Here is a 20,227-nt window from a genome sequence, read left to right as displayed (position 1 = left end):
ATCGAATGCCGCCGGTAGATGGCAGAAGCGCTTCCTCTACAATGTGCTGAGCTACTTGATCCACAGGCACAATGTCAAAACAACCCGTCCACTTCTTCGGCAGTGGCACAGCCCTAACTTCCCTCGAAAATCGCAGCAGAGTGCCCAGCGCGTCATGCGGCAGGACATCATCCGGCTTCCCAGCACCCTCGACGACAGTGCTCGGACGATGCACTGTAACCGGTATTTTGTATGATGCTGATGCGTTCTCCAGGACGACTTCACTTGCCCATTTACTTGTCGTATATCCACTCGCACCCGTTGGCGGAATGTGTTCCGCTACTGACTTCTCGCGCAGCGACGACAGATTTGTTAGCTCGGCAACGCCGGCTGTAGATACGTAGTGAAACGGAATCCGGCGGGGTGTTGCCACACAAATGGGCTCTCTAGTCGACGTTACGTTCGCTGCACGGAGAGAAGCGTAAGGTTGGAGGAAAGAAACTGTAGCACCGTTATGCACAATCATGGTGATGCTGGCAGCCAAGGAGGAGAAGTCTTTTTGAGAGAGGCCAAGCAGCGGACTAGCCAGGTCACTTGCATGCAGATAAACATTGGGATAGGTGGTAACGATGTCTTGCAGGCTGTCGAGAGAGCGTACAGCAACACAGTGAACGGCAGCCACCTGATCATGACTGTATGTTTTCCGAAGCCATAGTCCAGAGCTTTGAGCATACATCCGGCAATACCAGTAGCAAATATCTTGGATCTAAGTCAGCTCAGGTATGAGTGTAATCTCATGTCATTCTACCCACCGCAGCAGCAAGAGTCAGCCAGTTATCAGCATGTTTCCACGGATTTGTAACGAACGACTGCGCATAGAACCTCAAGGCCACAGCTGCGACAAGTGTAACAAGACATACTACATGCACTGCAATGACTTCGCCCAATCGGTCTTCTGCCCAGTGCTGAAGCTGAATTTGGGTGGCGTTCGACATCTTGACGCCTCACGTCAAGAACTGATGGCTTGGGTTTAGGATAACAGTGGTGCACACTCTATTCTCCATGTCAACTACGAAGAAAAGGCCATGCACACAGGAAAATGTCGACCCGCAGATGACATGCAGCAAAACGCCGAATCTGCGGCTGAAGTGTGGGTGTGTATACCCATTGGATGGTAGCGAGGTAAGCAACAAATAGGCAATATCCGCCCGTTGCAGCGCAGTGTTTCTTATGTCTTACGGCAGTCTGGCAGCCAAGGTTGGAAGGCTCCAGGTATGCTTCAACAGCACCCCTGCCGTTGTCCAATACCGGTACTCCAACATGTACGGGTAAATTGACAATCGCCATACAACCTAGCTTTGGTGCCTTTTGATTCGAACATTGGCGATTAGACTGCACTTGCAGCTGCATTAGCTGCGGTCCCGAGGCGCACTTTCCCCGAGCCTGGCCGTTGCTTACCGGTCGATGCATATTCTGTATCTGTACCTCATCTCAAACGGACTGTCAGTTTCTTTGTTATGTATGCCTAGGTAAGATCACGGCCCTCGCGAGGGAGAGCATAGAACGCAGCGGCATGCTCTCCTTCTGTGGCGTACTTGCGCATGATCTGGAATAGGAGCCAATCGGAACACTCCATGATGAGCCCTCCCACCACGCCGCAATAAGCGGCACAATATATATACTACCGGGACTAAGTCGCGTTAACTCGCACTGGTTGGACTACTACCATGTTTACACCTCCTACCTCTATTAGCAAAACCCGGGACGCCTGCGACAGATGTCATTCCAAAAAGCTCCGGTGCGAAGGAAATGGGCAGTCTTGCACCAGATGCGCGCAGGCAGGCTCAGCATGTATCTTCAGCCCGCGTCAAGCGTACAACAGTTCGAATAGGCGGCGGCGAGGAGCGGATGCACCGAGGACCGCAAGGAGATGTTCAACCAGCATTTCAACGCGTTAGTATACCAAAGGCCACAGATTTAGTCAGCCTCACTGAACCCGTACAAGGTTCTACATCACAAGAGCCGCCCAATTGGACAACAACAAACCTGGGGACGCTTTTGACTCCCACCTCGGACACTGTTATCCTGCCACTGCCACGGGACGAAGGGATCGACTTCTGGAAACATGACGACTCGGGTACGGCAACAACTAGCGTGTTCTCAGACAGTGCCCAAGAAGTTAATCACATCTTACCAACAGACACGTTTGGGTCTGGTGCGACCATATTTCCTCGTGCGCGTAGCACGATTGTAGAAGCCACGCTCTCTTCCGTGGTCCACGACATCTTCCACAACCTCGGTACACTCCGACTAGAATTTAGAGCACTTGACGGATCTATACAGTATCCGGAAGTGTATGCGCGTATCTTCCAAGTATCACAAGCCTTTGTACAAATACTAAAGGACGTCGAAACCCAGGATGCTCCCTTTCTCGATCCCAAGGATCGCACTTGCGCTGAAGTGGAAGACGCAGATATCGTCTGCACAATGTCTTGCTTTCTGAAGCTTTTGACAGGCTACGATCGGATCTTTACATTTTGGCTCGATTTGATGACTAGCTCCCTAGAAGACGCAACTGTGAAGGCGACATTCCGCCACACAATCACTCACTTGTTACCGACTGTATCCATCGGCTCTTTTGTAGCTCCGCCTTGCTTTCTATCACAGCTGTGTCTGGTTCTCGACGTAGCCGGCCGCATGTACGACGAGTTCCAGGACGGGCTCAGGCGCTTTGCCAAGACACTCAACGAACGTGATCGTGCGATTTCGATGGAGCGCATTTCATATGTATCTGATACGACTACTGAGCTAGTCATAGGTCGCGAAAGATCAGTCGCTCTAAAAAAGCAAAAGGTGCTGGAATGTTCACGAGATGAGGGTCTGAAGAGGCGTTTCGATACGACGCTCGTATCTAGCTAGTATACTTGTCTATCTTTTCCCTGGCTCATACGGAAAGAGCATGAACCGCCAAGCAGTCGAGTGTACTGAAAAAGTAACAAGACCGCGTAGAGATGTCAAATACGAAAAGGATGGACATGGAACAAACATGCACATTTCATCATTTCTTCGCCTCACCTTTGGTTTCGAGACCAAACTCCGTCTTTATAGTGTCCTTGAGCTTGATTTCTTTGAAAAACCACGTTGCTAAGAATCCCAAAGCTGAGAACGCAATGAGAACCTGCCAAACAGTCTTGAGTGCACCTTGGTATGTTCGGATGAGTTCGGAGCGTGTCGGCTCCGTAAATGAGCCAATGTAAGCAGCCGAGGCCCTCTCGTATGCCATACCATTCTGCAACAACGCTCGTACATTCTCGTCAGTAATCTGCTTGGACAACTCTCCAAAACGTGTATTGAAGATAGCCGCTGGAATCGACACTCCCCAGATGGAGCCGAGACTACGGAGGAAACCCCACGTAGCGGTTGAGGAAGCGCCGTCGCTTTCCGGAAGACTGACCTGTACAGCTGGGAGAGTTGAGGTGGTTACGAGTCCAATACCAGCGGCTCCTATGATTTGGAAGACTACCCATTCAGCCATCGATGAGGCAGAATCAAGCATGGTGAAAAGCCCGGCGGCAAGGGTCATAAGGGCAAAGCCCACAATGTTCAGCGGTTTGTAACGGCCAGTAGCAGTGACCAAGCCACCAGCAATGATTGCGAAAGGGAGCACTACGATGACAGTAGGCAAGAACTGAACGCCCGACCGGGTGGGACTACTCAATAACACTACTTGAAAGTACAGTGGTAGGAAGTAGGTTATCCAGTAGAGTATCATGCCGTGGAGAAAGACTAGTAAAAAGCCAGTAAGCGAGGTACAGATGGTGAAAAGCCTTGCAGGAACAACCGGCTCCTTCTGACCGCCAACTGCTTCATATATGTGGAACCCGATCAATCCGAGAAGCCCTAGAATGAGAGGCACGATTGTACGCCAAGACGACCATGGGCGGAGTGTTCCTCCATAGGTTAAGGCAATCAAGATGGATACCATGGACAACGTGAGGATGACGTTCCCGGTGTAATCGAGTCGCTTGAGTTTGTTCTTTAGAGCCATCTCCTTGTCGTACTGAACTTGCAAGAAGGCGACCAAGAACATCAGGGAGACACCAGCTACGGGAAGACCAATGTAGAAGACCCAACGCCAGGAGGCTCTGTCGACCAGTATACCTCCCACAAAAGGTCCTAGCGAAGAGCCAACAGCGAAGAAGGCGAAAACGATCCCCATGACAGCGCCGCGCTTTCGCTGTGGAACTAGATCGCATACAATGATGTCGATAAGCATGTTGACACCTCCAAGACCGACGCCTTGAAGTGTGCGTCCAGCGATGAGCATTCCAGCGGATCTAGCACCTCCAGCAATACCGCTGCCAAGCGCGAATACAGCAACTGTGAATATAATAGGCCATCGGCGACCAAAGACGTCGGCCAGCTGCCCAAATAATGGTTGTACGACCGCGCTGACGTGGTTTTAGTCATGTGGACGATATCAGGACATTGATAGCACAAAGGTGCAATTTACCTGGAGAGAAACAGTGCGTTGACGAACCACACATAGAGTTCGCGGGAATCCAGCTCACGGGCGATGCTGGGAAGCGCTGTGGCGGTAACAGTGGCTTCAATTGCGGTAAGAAGGGAAGTAAAGCACAGGCTGAGAATGATCATCCAGAATCGCCATCCGTAGTGGGTCGTATCTTTCGGAGGAGCATCGTCTGCCCGACCCTCTGATGCTAAGCTAGTTTCTAAAGTGTGCGTGTATTGTGTAGCTGAGAAATCTTCCTTGGTCTCGCCGTCGGGTGTCGAAGTAGCAGTCATGTTATTTGTGCAGAGGGGTTCCAGGTGTTGAGTGCAGATGCAGATGCGGATGTTGTTCAAGGCGATAAGATACGTGCAAGTATCGAGCCACGGACGAGAGATTTCGGCTCCCACACATGGTTTTCGTGTCTGCATTGTCGAATTCGCCGGAATCTGCAGCAAAACATGTACGAGAAAGTGAAGTTGTGATCCAACACATTGGTTCGACCAGTGCTTGCACTCCAGCTGCTTTTTCCCATTGGTACTCTGACCCCTGTTCGGCGAATTCGCGCGTGCGTTTTGCTTACTCACACGCTGATAGGAGCGTGCAGGCTGAGAATCTTACCGGCGTGTTCGGTATTTTGACCAATGCTTCGCATTAACGAAAGCGCCCAAGTACGGACAGATGATTTGTCTCGCTTGAAGCATAACTTTCCGATCCAGGAAGCTATCATTAGGCCTTCGCCATCATGCATCGATTTTTCAAATCCGAGTTCTTCAACTTTGAGTTCCTGCGCATTCTAAGCACGAGGCGCTATGGGAGTTGTGGAATCGGAGAAGCTCTGGAGGCTGCGGTGCATATCAAAGACGGTGACCCGCATTCATGGAGTACACAATGGTCAGTCCTCAGTACTAAAGCTGAGGAACTAAGCAAAGAAGCGCAAAAGGCGGGCAATACGATCACGGCCCATAATGCCTTGTTGCGAGCAAGTAACTATCGCCGTGCAAGTCAATACATGCTCAACGCGCCCGACCCTACGGAAGCAACCTTGGCGATTACCAGGCTAGAGAAAAGTGAGACCCTGTTCAAGCAAGCTCTATTGCTTCAGGAAAGGATCACTGTCCATGAACTAGCAATCCCCTACGGCAAAGGCATACATCTTCCAGCATACTTATATGTGCCAACACAATTTGGAAAAGATAATGGCGTACCTCTGGTCATCAGCCTGTCGGGAGGCGACTCCACGCAGGAAGAGATGTTTGTGGTGTCTGCGTACGCCGGATTGCCGAGAGGATATGCAGTCCTTACCTTTGGAAGCCCAGGACAGGGCATCTTGCTGAAGCGGGAAAGGTTACCCATGGAACCAGCGTATGAGAAGGTGACATCTACGGTACTAGACTTTCTCGAGCATAACAACTCGAGTGACCAGGCCAACTATGGGTTGGATCTCAACCGGGTTGCCGTTGTGGGACAGTCGCTGGGCGGTTATTTTGCACTGAGAGCCGCAGCCGACCAGCGTGTCAAGGCGTGCATCGCGGTCGATCTTCCATGTGTCATGTGGGATTTGGCGCTCTATCGTATGCCGGGGTAGTTCATGAGAGGATGGGTCCGCGGTATTATCACGGGCTCCATGTTCAAGTGGACGGTGGGCCTGCTGTCGAATCTCAACTACCAGCTGAAGTGGGAGGTGGCGCACTTGCAAGCTATGTCAGGTGCAGACAATGCGGCAGACGCTTTTCGATTCTTCAAACAGCCCACTCTGAGGAACGCCGACGGGAGCCAATATCTTCGTAATGTCAAGTGCCCGGTGTTGGTCACCGCGCCTACCAACGCAATGTACTTCGATCTTGAAGTGAATTCGAAGAAAATCTTTGCGACACTTGATCATATGAAATAAGGAAAAAGAGATTATTGGGTCCCTGGCACACTGTATGAAGGCGGGCTGCAAGCCAAAGTGTGTGCCTTCGAGTTGGCAAATTATCGCATCTTTGGTTGGTGCGACGAACATCTGTAGATATGACGTAGCAGCAATGACAAACAGTGCCCAAACAAGCGTTTTGATTCCCAACACATCAGTCGTTGCCGTTAGTGAAGTTGCTTCGGGAAGTTTGAAACCTGTACTGTGAGGTGTAATACATGTGAGGTCGGAAGAGATGGTCCGGAACTTGATAGGGCTAACGCACGCTATGACCATTAGCTCCACCAAAAAAGTTCAGCGGCAGGCGCGAACTCGACTGCAGCCAGCAGCGCATTCACTCACCACCAGCGCCTCACAGACATTTAGAGCATGGCGCCGCCTTCCTTCTCGCCCGACACATCCATCTCTTCGCATACCCTCTCAATCGGCTCCGCCCAGCCACCACACATGGAACTCCAGCCATCCGCCGCGACTTCGCCCACAAGTCTGCTCACCAAACCACTCGCTTTTCTCCAGCCCACCCCGCAGCTCAATGCGACATTCCTAGCCGCCGCCAAACGCTACCTGGACCCGGTGGCTGCCGGCGTAAGCGCGTCGCAATCCCAACGACAGCAAGATCTGCGCAAGAAGCGGAAGCGGGGTGGGGGTTACGACGATGATATCACCATCTTACACTTGAAGAAGGTGCATCTGGACGGATTCGGCGTGAATCAGGTGTTTGAGCAGACGCGCAAGATTGTCGAGGCGACGACAGATGAAATCGAACTTTCGCTACCCGACCAAGAAGACGGAGTTGTCGCTGTGCGCGACGGCGAAGACGACGATGAAAGCATCGAGGAAGCTGAAGAGGAATACCACACCGACTCGGACATAGGCGAAGAGGGTGTGGATTGGGAGTACGATGGAGTAGACGAAGACGAGGATGAAGACGCGCTGGATGAAGAGCAGGACGACGAGGACATTGACATGGAAGACGGGGCAGAGGGCATCTTCTCTGATGCTGAGTCCGACGATGCACCTGCTGAGACCTACCAACCCGACCCCAACGGTCTCAACGACGGCTTCTTCTCTATAGACGACTTCAACAAGCAGACCGATTTCCTAGAACAGCAGGATCAGAGAGGGGAGGGTGCGGATAGCGACGATGACGAGGTAAATTGGGAAGCAGATCCCATGGAAGACGGCGCATCCAAAGTCAAGGCCAATGGTGTTGGAGGGGATGCATCAGACGATGAGTCTGACGAAGGTGGGCCAACCTTTGGCAATGCAGATCTGAATGCACCGGAAGGCGATAGTGGCGATGAAGACGACGTCGAGGAAGGTGACCTCGATGGCCTTGATACCGGTATGAACGCCAACAACGTCATGTACAAGGACTTCTTCGCACCTCCCGCGCAGAAGGCGAGCAAAAACAAGAGCGGCAAGAAGCGCGGACGACCCAACCCCCACAACTTCCCTGAGAAGCAGGCACAACCGGAAGAAGAAATCGAAGAGGACGTAGAAAAGACTATAGCCAAGGTACACCGAGATCTCTTCGAGGACGACGACGATGTCGAAAGCGAAGGCGATCTATCCGACGTAGATCCCGCAGATCCGAAGTCGAGGCGATCAACACACGAACGAAGACAGGCCAAGATCGCAGAAGAGATCAGGAAGCTGGAAGCGGCCAACGTCGCGAAACGGGAATGGCAGCTGTCTGGTGAAGCTCGTGCAGCCGACCGACCACTAAACTCGCTTCTCGAAGAGAATCTTGAGTTTGAGCGAGCCGGCAAGCCCGTACCGATCGTCACACAGGAAACCTCCGAAGACATTGAAGCCCTAATCAAACGCCGCATCTTAGCCGGAGAGTTCGACGAGATACATCGCCGACGACCTGACGATCTAGCCACCGGTCCTCGCCGCGGCCGCATCGAACTCGACGACACAAAGTCCGGCAAAGGTCTCGCCGAAATCTATGAAGAAGAGCACCTCCGCGCCACCGACCCCAACTTCGTCGAAGCCAAGGATGAGAAGCTCAAGAAGGAGCACGACGAAATTGCCGGCCTCTGGAAAAGCATATCTGCCAAGCTCGACTCCCTGAGCTCCTCGCACTTCAAACCCAAGCCTGCAGCTCCTAACCTGGAGATCCGCACCGACGCTCCTGCTATCGAAATGGAAGATGCGCGGCCCACTGCTGGCGGCGAGGTGGCCAGTGCAAGCATGCTCGCGCCTCAGGAGATCTACAAGCCTGGCGAGGAGAAGACCAAGACGGAAATTGTCACAAAGAGTGGTATGCCAGTTGCCCGCGAGGAGATGTCGCGAGAGGAGAAGATGTCCAGGCGGAGACGCGCCAAGGAGAGAGCAAAGAAGGCCGGCCTTAACAAGCCGGTGGAAAAGAAGACAGAGGGCAAGGAGAAGAAGAGGGGCGAGAAGAAGCAGCTCGTCAGTGATCTCAAGAAGGGTGGTGTACAGATTATTGGAAGAAAGGGTGTGCTTACTGATGTTGAGGGCAAGGAGGTCAAGGAGGCTGCGAAGAGGGGCGCGGGAAGCTTCAAGTTATAAGACGACGGCTTGGAGATTTTGGGCGTTTGTTGCAGAACTTGGGAACGCAATGTAGTACTTTCAATGCCATTGATGTTGGTTGAGGCTTGGCTATTTATTCCCGGATATATTCTACTGCGACTTGTGTAACGTTGAAAGGCATATTCCATCAGGTTGATTGATGGTTGATTTTCTTGTATTTACGTTGAACCATAGTACACTAAGCATTTCAAACGGTTACGGAACGTCGAATGTATGCTCCAAATGTTCATTCACAGTGAGAAGAATCCAGTCTTTACAGAAAAAGGACAAGTCATTTTGGTAGTGTAACTCGTTCGTATATACATCGGGCTCTACATAAATCATCTCTATATACATACATCCTCATAACGTCATAAGCATACCCTATCGAAATTCATCATCGCATCACAGCACAATCATACCAAGTCCACAGCCGAAGAACGCCACGGCCATTCCCCAGACACTTAATCTCGAAACAAAACTCGCCTGACTACTACTGCTGCTGCTGGGCTCCGCTTTACTCGTTACGCCACTCTGGCCACTCGCAGTCGCTGTACACTGCTCACCACACGCGTACCCGTTGGGACAACAATTACCACCAGCATCCGCCGGACAGCTATACCACGCACTAGGACAGCTTCCCGCGCTCTCAGCACCCGTCGGCGCCACAATGACCACACCGTTGGTGTTTACAATAGTATCGGACGGAGGTAAAGCGCAGGAGCCCGTGGTCTGGCAATCCCTGCCCACACGACAGCAGCCGGACGGGTAGTATGCGCTGCAAACGTAGAAGCCCGTGGGGCAGATGTTGTCACTGGAGGCGCCGGTTGTCACGGCGGCGCTGGTAGGACGAACAGGGGCGTCTGGAGCGCGTGTGGAAGAGGGGTTGTCGTCGTCGCCGAGGCAAGAGGCGCCGGTTGCGCAGGTACGACCGTTCATGCAGCAGCCGCCGCCGAGGGAGGCGGGGCATGAGAACCAGCCTGTTGAGCAAGTGTATGCGGAGCGCGAGGTTGAGGTGGATGTTGGTTCGGGGGTCGTGCTGGTTGTAGATGATGTGGTTGGAATGGCGGCGGCAGTCGTCGAAGTAGAAGTGGCAGACGGGGTGGATGAAGAGGTAGAGGGCTGGACAAAGGACGTCGATGTACCTTCCGCAACGCCTATTCAAATTAGCCTTTTGAATCCAATGGACTTGTCAACAAAAGAAGATGTAGCGACTTACATCCAATACCCTGACACTTGAACCCCGGCAAACAGCACCCGCCGTTGTCCGTCCCAGGACAACTCGTATACCCGCTCGCCTCGTCGCAACTCACACTGCCTGCGCAAGTCTGGCCACTAGGACAACATCCCACATCGCCTGCAACCGAGCTCCCGGTCACACTGATACAAGTGCTTCCCGTGCCACAGCACACATCCGGTGCGCCTATACTCTCGCAACTCGCCGTTCCATCTGGGCACTTGAATTGGCGGTTCATCAGTATATCTCTGATGTGCATACGCGCCAGCCAGTCAGACTGCGCTAGAGGGCGCAGAGGCGAGAGAGCCTGAGAGGTTGCATTGCCAAAGACGTCGTAGTCTGATCTCCTCGAGGATTGTGGTTGAGACGGCGTGTCCTGGGCAGCGAATATCCAGTTGTCCAGCATGAACATCTCGCCTTCGTCCATGCTCATCTTCTTCACTCCAATGGGTTTCTCATGTTGCAGTCTTTGCTTGACGCTCAGCCCACGCTTTGCGTGGACTTCGTCTTCGGGGAAGTATTTCAGGTGTTGGGGTACGTTGTGCGGCCATTGCGATTCCTCTGCGGCGAGTCCTGGCGTTGCTGCGCAAAGAGCGATGATAGCAGGCGGGAGGGCGAGCAGGTGTGGAAGATGCATTGTTGCCAGTGATTTCAAACCGGAGAATATTTCAAGTACAACGGTACGGTACAGATGCAGGAAGAAGCATGACAAGCTCGGTGAGAAGTGTGGTTGCTTGCTCGTGGTTGGGACCCCAAGTGGCTGGTGGAGCGCAACGGAGGTAACGACTCAGGTAATTGGCGAGGTTGGTATGCGTTGGCGCCTCACCGCCGGCAGGGCACCGCTGGGTTGGCAGGGTGCATCCTAGAGCGCCCCGTTGCTGCAACGATGAGGCTGAAGATCTGCCAGTAGCGCGTGCTAAGACGAAACGAAGTGTGTTAGTGGTGAGATGGGGAGAGGGATCCGTCCAACGTCATGGCGGCGTGTTCCGCTGATTCCGAAGTCTTGTGCGTGCAGGGGCTCGACCTACGTCCAACGACACGTCCATGTTCGCAACAGCTAATCAATCACGACCATGGCCAACCTGCTGTGGCGCCCAGGACGACAGGTGTAATTGATTCGTTGTCTTTGATTTTCTATGCACCTGGGGTAACCAATCCTTGGCGACTCCCAGATTATTGCGTAGAGGTCCCAGTTGTGGAAAGCGCAAAGCATGTATTGCCTGCTTGTCAACCACACTTTCGTATCACGAACATTGTCATCATGTAATCCAGATATCAACAAAGACGATTGCTATGGTTGGTTCCTTCGTCGGGATTGTCTGACAATATATACTGTAGGTTGGAACACACCATCAATAGCCACAGAGCATCTCATAAACAGTCCGAATATCCAGCCTATCCATCCCCAAAGCCACCCAGATAGTATACGGCGCGTCCAACCCCGACAACCATATCCTCGCCCATGGTACTACTGAATTATCATCTCCCGTACGACCTTTCTTTTAGCACCTGAGTTAGTCCTGGAGAACAACCGTTGCACGCCGGATCAAGCCTGAAGACCCTTGCGAGCCTTGCGCTCGCTCATACGGGAGTTCTTCAACATGGCGACCCAGATAAAGCAAGGTGCGAAGGCAATAGTTCCCATCAAGACCATGACCCTTTGCGCATCACCGAATGCATGGATTACAGCCTCGCGCTCCGGGCTACCCCATGGCAGTCCCAACTGATTCCGGATGTCGCCGTAGATCATCGGAGCTAGATGCTTCGAGCCTTCGGGGAGGTACTCGACAAGTTTCTTAGGTACAATCTGCGCCCAGAGAGTGCCGCTGACAGACTGGCCGATGGCACCGCCGACAGCAGTAGTGACGTTGAGGAGGGCGATGGCGACGGCAACCTGGTCGTGCGGTACAGCCATCATGATGGCGACTTGCTCAACATTGTAGAGCATAGCGCTTGCCATAGCACCGAAGACCTCGACTGTGACCAGCGCCGCGATTGGACTACCGGGATGACGGAGCATGATCAACAGACCAGTGCATGTAATTTGAATGGGAACGGCGATGATGGCTCCCCATTTGTAGGTATCGGTATACTTCATCGCGAAACTGATGATGATTGCCCAGGTACACGAAACAATGTTGAAGATGTTGGTAATGTATCCGGCCTTGGCGACAGGAAGCTGGAATACGACTTGAAGGTATGACGAGTACATCATCCGGTAGGAGCTATTCGTTCGACATCAGTACATGTCTCTTTGACCAGCCAAAAGACTTACTAGAAAGCAATCCAGGCGTTGGCGCCTAGCAGGCATGACGCAACAACTGTACGGTCCTTCATGAGGTAGTATGGAAAGAAGGTCTTCGTGGCGTAGAAGCGTTCCCAGATCACGAAAGCCACGAGGAGCATGAGTCCGAAAACAATCATGCATATAACCAATGGAGACCCGAATCCATGGTGCTGGTAAGTTGCGAGAGGCCAAGGAAGAAGGAGGAGAGAAAAGCCGCTGACTACGAGCAGGAGCCCAATTACTGTGACACGTTAGAATTCAATCTACTTTGACAAGAACATGACTTACGGTCAAATTCGATGGACCAGTGCTTGATGCTCTGGAAGACTGTTCTGCCGCTCATTTCGCGTGCTTCGACGCCCGCTCTCCGTGCTCGTCTGCCCATGAGCCAGAAGACAGCACAAAACGACAGGGAGAATACAGGGGTCAAAATGGCGAAAGAGCCATAACCCCAACGCCAGGTGCTATGCTTGAGGTAGGTTTCGCCGAGTTTGGGACCGGCAAAGGTGTTGATGACATAGGGGAACCCGGTGAATGCCATCCAAATTAGCCGGTTCTCCATGAGCGCAGTGTCGGCAATGAAGATGTTGAAGACGTAATCGACACCGTTCATGCCTGTCCAGTAGATGACCTGTGCAGCGCAAAATGTCTGAACGTTTTGACACAAGGCCATGAGGATGAGAGCTGGAAGTTATCAGTCAGCTAGACAATTACATGCCAGTTGGATTGGAAGGACTTGCAGGCGATTATGAAGATCAAGCACATCAGAAAGCCTTGGGGCCGGCCAACAAGATCAATGAACATGGCTAGCGGTAGCTTCGATACGCCTCCGACGATGTTGGCGACGATGTCGGTCATGGCAGTGAGACCGTGCATCAAGAATGCCGACGTGACGTAGGGTCTCCATGAGAAGTTGGTTTGTTGTTGGAGAGAGTTGATGAAGGAGATGAGCATGATACTGAACTGTCAGCGTTGCTGCACACACCGTAGCAGCGAAAGGTAGACATCAGATAACGGGAAAGGTGTCCTTTAGGTAGGGGGATGCTTGCAATAAAAGGAGAGCGAAGATATACTTACGCTCCATAGGCCGCGATGAGCCAGTTCCTGGACCAGATGATGGTCAGGCCCTCCATCTCCGCAGGACCTCGCAGTTGCTCACTGTCGCTATTCGCAGTGCTCGGCAGTGTATTCATCGTTACATTGGTGTTGCTGTCGAACTTGCCCGCGCTGGGCGGGTTCTTGACCGAGTTGGCGTCGACGAACTCGCGCTGCTCAGAGGGATGCATTCCTGCAATCTTCTCCATCTGGGGCGCATATCCAGTCGCCATGATGAGTCAACGCTCGTAGATGCTGCGGTAGTTTCAGCTTCTGGGAGTGTTATCTTGTATCGCGATCTGTACCTTGTCGCGGAACAGTTACGATTGATCTGCGGTGGCGGCGATGTGGCAAGGGAGAAAAAGCCTGGTTGCTCTCGCGATGGGTTGCAATAGGTAGTAGACAGGACTGGCGAGACTGGAAAGTTCTATACAGCAAGCTTGCGGATCGTGCACGGACAGTGAAAGTGAAGAAGAGAATAACAGAAGCACAAACATACGAACTACGGTCGAACACGGTGAACAGAAAGTGGGGTAGACGTCACTTCTCATCATACAGCGTCGTCATGGTGAAAGTGAAAACCCAAGAGGAAAGAGCATCGTGACCTGAGGTAGTCACGATAGCGGTCAAGTCCGAACATGCGAACGCACGACGCAGGAGAGAAAGAGTGTTCCTCCTAAAATGAGTACCGTCATGCAGTAGAACCAATTGCTAGCCTGAATGAGAACGTTGTTGACATGAACTGCTGTCAGAGTGAGCAGGTTCCATGGTGCTAGAAAACATGAAGTGGACTGCTTGACGATCTCAGTTGCCTTAAGCCGTGGTGATATCAAGTTTCATTGGACCCTGGTTATATGCGGCTCTTTCTCCCGAATAGGACAATGCACTCAGCGTCTAGACACATCAATTCGTGCAAGATCAAATATGGAGGAAGGCTTTAGGCGACAAATACAAATGAGCAGATGATGTCTTCATCGGCGACCCGCATGCAATGAAACTTTGTGAGATATGATTTGAGCATGGTATAGTAACACAGATTCATGTCGTGCGCGTGGCTACGTGTTAAGTCGACACCATATGTCTAAGCATTGAGGAACCATAGCACCCTGCTGCTCGGTGAAATCTCTAATCCTCTCTTTGATGCTGACAGCTTCCCTAGTTTGTTGAATTTGAACGCCCCGCCCACATGCTGCCATATATTCAGTCGCTACTACCACTAACCGCCACGCCATAACTCCCCAAGTCGCCTGATGAGACTCACGTATTACGAAGTCTGCAGACTGACCTGCTCAACACCTCTGCTCACCTCCTCTTCCGCGGTCTTCGCCGCAGGTCCATCCTGTCCCTTCTCAGCAGCCTCAACACCCTTGGCCTTCTCAGCATCTTTCTTTGCCTTCTTACGCTCCTTCTCTGCCTTCTTAGCTGCTGCCTTCTTTGCCTTTTCTTCCTTGGCTTTGCGAGCCTCTTCTCCACCAAACTGCTCGCGCCACTCTTGCTCCTTCTCCGGCTTGATTTGGCTGAAAAGGTAGCCAGCGGTGCCGATCTTGTGGCCGACAGGAAGGGAACGTGCCTCCCAGGTGTCAGGAATGATCAGGAATTCGGCGTTGAGTTGTGATAGGATAGCGGTGGTGGTGTCAGGCCTGTGATGCTGTTAGTCACGTGTTGTATGACTGAAGTGCACAGCGCTAGAGAAGCAGTACTTACATGTATGGTTGAATCAGACTGGCGAGAAGATGGATCTGGCTCAAGGCTAAACCAACAACAGCGGCGCAACGGTCTGGCTGCTCGGTTGCCAACTTGTTGTCCAGTCGGTTGTCTTGCAGCAGCAGGTTACCCAAGCTTGAGACGTGCAGCGCAGTGGCAAGCGCGGCACGGATCTTGACATCCTCTAGCTCGGCAATGTATGTCTTCAAAGAGTCATTGACCTTCTTCTTATGCTGGGTGAAATAGTCGTCGTCGAACTTGGTGTAGTCCGGCACAACTGAATCGTAGATCTTGACGTTGTTTACGAACTTGATCACGCGGTTAATGAAGTTGCCCAGGTTCTTGAGAAGCTCGTTGTTGTTTGCCGCAATAAAGCCGTCCCACTCAAACTCGGTGTCGCCAGTCTCAGGTCGGTGTGAAAGAAGGTAGTAGCGCCATACGTCTGATGGGATGCCGGTTTCCTTGGCGTTGTTTCCGAAGACACCAATGTTTCTTGACTTGGAGAACTTGCCCTTTTCATAGTTTAAATACTCTGTTGTCGAGATGGTGTTGAGCATAGTCCATTTGTCCTTGGTACCAATCTGCGAGCAGGGGAAGACGACCGTGTGGAACGGCACGTTGTCCTTGCCCATGAACTGGTATAGCTTGACGTGCTCGGGGTTGTGCCACCATTGCTTCCAGTCCTCGGTGTAGGTTGCTGTAATCGAGACGTAGCCTATGCAGGCGTCAAACCACACGTACATGACCTTGTCCTCGTAGCCCTGTTTCTGGTCAGCTAGATCTTAGTGTATCTTCAAGGATCTGTCGTACTTCGAGTGGCACCGCTGTTCCCCACTTTAAATCACGAGTGATACCACGCGGCCTAAGGCCTTCCTTCAGCCAGGATGAAGTGATCTGAACACCATTGGAACTCCAGTTTCCCTCCTTGCTCGCCTTTTTGAACCACTCCTCTTCCATGGGTTGTAGCTTATCAAGGCAAAGGTAAACGTGCTTGGTCTCGCGTGGAACCGGCGTGGCGCCGTCAAGCTTGCATCGTGGGTTCTTCAATTCCAGAGGGTCAAGAAGGTGTCCGCATTTGTCGCACTGGTCTCCACGGGCGTCTTCGTATGCGCACAGCGGACATGTGCCCTCGACGAATCGGTCTGCAAGGAAGCTCTTGTGTGTCTCGCAGTATGGTTGTGTTGTGGTTTGCTCCTCCAGAAAGCCGTTCTTGTAGAGTTTGGTGAAGATATCCTGTGCAATGTCGGTCTGTTGTTGGGTGGGTGTGCGTCCGAAATGGTCGAAGCTGATATTGAACCACTTGTACACCTCGCTGTGTAGCGCATAGTATTTGTCGCACAGCTCTTTCGGGGTGACCTTCTCTTCTATGGCTTTGGTCTCGGTCGCAGTACCGTACTCGTCTGTTCCGCAGACGTATAGTGTGTTGTATCCGCGAGCGCGAGAGAAACGGGCGAAGACATCGGCCGAGAGTACGGAGCCGACGATGTTGCCCAAATGGGGTACGTTGTTGACGTAGGGTAGTGCGCTAGTAATGAGCACATTGCGCTCGCCCTCGACGGGGAGGATCTTCTTTGACCCAGTCATGAGAGGTTGTATGCTTCTGTGATTTAGTTTGGGGGAGTCGAATAGAGGAAGGGATACTCCAAGCTTACTCGGGTACACTCGGAACTATGTGATTGATTGTGGAGATAGTGCGGGATTCGTGAGGGCGCAACACGGGTATATGCAGCTCAATGTTTCTTTGGATGAGTTTCTGAGTCAAACGCGAACGGCTGCACACATAGTGGATGTGTGGTGCAGCTGCCCCGCCAAAACTTACCCCGCCAGCCACAGGTGACGCCACAGAGTCGGCTGGACCCTCTAGGGCTGACTCCGACTCTGCACCATCAAGTAAAGAAACATCGTGACTAGCAAGGGACAATAAAAATTGCGATTCCAAGAATCTGTAAAACTCTACCTTTTCTGCGATCCTGCATGTCATTCCGGACTCGCCATTTTCTCCTGTGAAAACAAAACAACATCCTGCTCTGCCGCAGCATCGAACCAGATTTCAAGACGTATCGTGGATCAAATAGACCTAGGTCGCAGCATTCTTCACAAACGTCATCGTAATGGCATCCGAGACCGATCCCTTCGACGATATCCTAACCCTAGAAGACACCCTCTACACAGCCGCCTACGACCTTGGCGCGTCAGATGGAGCACATGCCGGCCGGATCGAAGTGAGTCTCGGATCCACGCAATGACGATAATATGTTTCTCTGACTTCCATGCCTCCGTACATGTAGGGCCGAATCTTTGGTCTAGAAAAAGGTTTCGAAAAGTTTGCTGAACTCGGCCACCTCCACGGGCGAAGCGTCATATGGGGTTCACGACTCCCCAGTCTTGTTCCCAACAACAACATCAAAGGAGCCGACGAGACAGAGCCCGAGAACAAAACCCTGCCTCTACTTTCCAAGAACGAGAGGCTGAAGAATAATACTACACTATTGCATTCGTTGACGGATCCTGAAACATTCGATACGGCGAATACGGAAGAAGCTGTCGCGGATTTTGACGACAGATTCAAACGCGCTGGGGCCAAGACGAAAGTCATTGAACGTATCGTGGGGGAGACGGATGACACTTTGTCTTCAAAATCCCCTGACGGCTCTCCTGCACCGGCTGGCAGAAAAAGCAAGACTGGCCCTGTGCGCGTCTCTGGACAGAGTAAGACTGCAGGTGGGAATGCAAAGAAGGGAGATGACAGTATGGAGGACTTTGCAGGATCGAAGTTGTTGCGTTGAGGCGATTAGAATCGTTGCGCTGAAAGTTGCCTTTATTCTCGCTACTTGTTCAGCCGCATTGGGACCAGAATCTCCCGGACAACGTGCCACTCTTTGACTCGATGGAGTAGCAAAAACCGCGATTAAGCACCGGAAGACATCTTGGTGTTTATGGTATCTTTGCTCGTCCAACAACGCGGGCTGAGTATCACACAGCTTCGGACAGCAGGACCTCCCACCACCATGACCATCGAAAGCGCTGTTCTAATAGCGCGAACACGTCAATCGTATCACTTCCATCCATGGCAGCAACAAGAAGAAAAAGTTGAGAAAAGCGCTAGGCTTCAAATTAGTTTGCTATCGTACCGGGCACTACCCAGCGTCTTAGCCCAACAACCACTACACCGTGCTATGACATACGAGAAGAAGAAAAAGTATCAAGGTTCCATCGTAACTAAAAGGATATTTGAGAAAGGTTGTCAAATCTGAAGTGTCACAAAGTCACCCACTCTCCCGTGCTCTGGCTCGTCCCTCCGTTTCGTGCTAGATGATGCACTGGTATCAAAACATGTCCGCAACGCAAATCGCCCGTCCAACGCACTCCCACTCAGATAGCATCGATCATGGGGACAGGTCTGTCTATGCGAGGCTCTAGCCCTCCACCGCCGCGCATGCTCGGCAGCTTGCCACCGCTGCTATCGACGCGATTATGATTTGGGAACTCCTAGTACCCGTTCATGGTCATGCGCTGGCTGTTCCTGCTAAGCTCGCGGTCGGCAGCGGGTGAGATGGGACGCGAGGAATGGCCCTGGTGAGAGCTCTCCTTGAGGGCAAGCAGCTGCTTGGCGCGGAACGACTCGTAGTGGATTTGTGCGGTCGTCTCGATCAGGTCTTGCAAGTGGGTGCGGGTGAGGAAGTTACGGAGGTAGACGAATTCGCAGTGGTTCTCGTCCTCGACTGGTACGTGTTAGTGGAGCTCGTGTGGAAACAGATGTAGCTAGCTGGCTGGCTTACCGTTGATGATACCCCACTTGTTCTGGCGGCCACGGACGTTCTTGCCATTGACTACAACGGTCCTCTCAGAGCCGACAACGGCAAAGGGAAGGAGCTCCTGCTGCAAGTTAGCTGCTGCCCCGTGGTAATGCGGCAATGGGGAATCTCACCTTGATGGCCTGCTTTGCCTGGACCTCCTCGTTGTCGTCCTCCTCGTTGTCGTAGGGGTACATGCGCAGGTTGTGGAACTGGAACTCCTCCTTTATCCTGTGCTTGAACTCGGCACGCTCCTCGAGGGTCAAGCTGTCGCTCTTGGCGATGACGGGTACGACGTTGACAAACTCGCTCAGCTTCTTGAGGACGACAATGTCAATGGGCTTGAGGGCGTGGCCAGATGGCTGGATGAAGAACAGGCAGCAGTGGATGCGTGTGTCCTGGAGGTACCTCTCACGCTGGGCGGTGAGTTCCTTGCGGAGGTAGGCGCTGTGTTGGTCCTTGATGTACTTGACAATGGGGTCCCAGCAGCGCTCGTTGTTGATCAGGTCACCGTAACCGGGCGTGTCGACGATGTTGAGGCGCAGACGGACGCCGTTTTCCTCGATGATGTGTGAGACGGGGTGGATGTTGGTGGTGCTGCGGACCTCCTCGTCGGGCTGGAAGCGACCCTTGCTGTCCATGAGGTGCGAGGCGAAGAGGGTGTTGATGAGCGTCGACTTGCCGAGACCAGTCTGTCCTGTGTAGCGTTAGAAGCAGTCGTGACAGGTGGCTATTCAACCCTCATACCAACGCAGATGACATTGAACTGGAAACCCCGCTTCACCGACTTCCTCTCAATCTGCTTGGTGATGCTGTCGAAACCGACATAGCTGTCCGGGAAGATGGGCTGCGACTGGTTCTGGTTGTATGGAGCAGCCATTGTGAGTAATGAGAGGCTCGACTCCGGAGAATTGGGTGATGGAGGCGTGTGGGTGCGGGTGAGGGTGAGCTTTGGGGGGAGAAAAGGGTACGAGGTGTCGTCGTAATAGAGTAAATAGTCAGGGTCGCTGCGCTGGCGACTTTCTCGTGGAGATGCAGGCGCGGGAAAGGGGGCAGCTAGGAAGCGAAAGCGCGCTAGTGTTCTGGCGGTAAGGCCGTGGGCGCGCGCCCAAGAGCTCGGACCCGCCGACTACTGGGGTGCAGAGACATTTTACAACACCATCGC

General features: G+C 52.5%; 8 protein-coding genes across 8 annotated transcripts; 3 read left to right on the top strand and 5 right to left on the bottom strand.

The window, feature by feature from the left end:
• Positions 1-3,037: 3,037 nt before the first annotated feature.
• On the bottom strand, positions 3,038-4,785 carry J4E82_009157 (uncharacterized protein; the record flags this gene model as incomplete). Its single annotated transcript, XM_051735383.1, has 2 exons — positions 3,038-4,430; positions 4,493-4,785. 2 exons carry the CDS (start codon positions 4,783-4,785, stop codon positions 3,038-3,040), a joined length of 1,686 nt encoding a protein of 561 aa, XP_051584889.1.
• A 449-nt stretch (positions 4,786-5,234) lies between these two features.
• J4E82_009156 (uncharacterized protein) lies at positions 5,235-6,077 on the top strand (the record flags this gene model as incomplete). Its single annotated transcript, XM_051735382.1, has 1 exon — positions 5,235-6,077. The coding sequence occupies one exon, from the start codon at positions 5,235-5,237 to the stop codon at positions 6,075-6,077; it is 843 nt and encodes a 280-aa protein (XP_051584888.1).
• Positions 6,078-6,773: 696 nt separating this feature from the next.
• J4E82_009155 (uncharacterized protein) lies at positions 6,774-8,945 on the top strand (the record flags this gene model as incomplete). The annotated part of the gene is made up of 1 exon (XM_051735381.1): positions 6,774-8,945. The coding sequence occupies one exon, from the start codon at positions 6,774-6,776 to the stop codon at positions 8,943-8,945; it is 2,172 nt and encodes a 723-aa protein (XP_051584887.1).
• A 1,309-nt stretch (positions 8,946-10,254) lies between these two features.
• J4E82_009154 (uncharacterized protein) lies at positions 10,255-10,819 on the bottom strand (the record flags this gene model as incomplete). Its single annotated transcript, XM_051735380.1, has 2 exons — positions 10,255-10,302; positions 10,358-10,819. The coding sequence occupies 2 exons, from the start codon at positions 10,817-10,819 to the stop codon at positions 10,255-10,257; spliced, it is 510 nt and encodes a 169-aa protein (XP_051584886.1).
• A 909-nt stretch (positions 10,820-11,728) lies between these two features.
• Positions 11,729-13,797, bottom strand: J4E82_009153 (uncharacterized protein; the record flags this gene model as incomplete). Its single annotated transcript, XM_051735379.1, has 5 exons — positions 11,729-12,407; positions 12,458-12,710; positions 12,758-13,153; positions 13,210-13,427; positions 13,547-13,797. 5 exons carry the CDS (start codon positions 13,795-13,797, stop codon positions 11,729-11,731), a joined length of 1,797 nt encoding a protein of 598 aa, XP_051584885.1.
• Positions 13,798-14,828: 1,031 nt separating this feature from the next.
• RAR1 (putative methionine--tRNA ligase, cytoplasmic protein rar1) lies at positions 14,829-16,852 on the bottom strand (the record flags this gene model as incomplete). The annotated part of the gene is made up of 3 exons (XM_051735378.1): positions 14,829-15,204; positions 15,269-16,029; positions 16,079-16,852. 3 exons carry the CDS (start codon positions 16,850-16,852, stop codon positions 14,829-14,831), a joined length of 1,911 nt encoding a protein of 636 aa, XP_051584884.1.
• Positions 16,853-17,379: 527 nt separating this feature from the next.
• Positions 17,380-18,054, top strand: J4E82_009151 (uncharacterized protein; the record flags this gene model as incomplete). The annotated part of the gene is made up of 2 exons (XM_051735377.1): positions 17,380-17,490; positions 17,557-18,054. The coding sequence occupies 2 exons, from the start codon at positions 17,380-17,382 to the stop codon at positions 18,052-18,054; spliced, it is 609 nt and encodes a 202-aa protein (XP_051584883.1).
• Positions 18,055-18,757: 703 nt separating this feature from the next.
• Positions 18,758-19,942, bottom strand: SPN2 (Septin Spn2; the record flags this gene model as incomplete). The annotated part of the gene is made up of 4 exons (XM_051735376.1): positions 18,758-18,990; positions 19,048-19,144; positions 19,197-19,759; positions 19,810-19,942. The coding sequence occupies 4 exons, from the start codon at positions 19,940-19,942 to the stop codon at positions 18,758-18,760; spliced, it is 1,026 nt and encodes a 341-aa protein (XP_051584882.1).
• Between the last annotated feature and the right edge of the window lie 285 nt (positions 19,943-20,227).

This window comes from Alternaria postmessia (genome assembly GCF_024291825.1).
Source record: "Alternaria postmessia strain BMP 2775 chromosome Unknown scaffold_83, whole genome shotgun sequence".
Taxonomy (NCBI): Eukaryota; Fungi; Ascomycota; class Dothideomycetes; order Pleosporales; family Pleosporaceae; genus Alternaria; species Alternaria postmessia.
The sequence above is the reverse complement of the archived record's forward strand: the minus strand, read 5'-3'. Positions and strand labels throughout refer to the sequence as shown.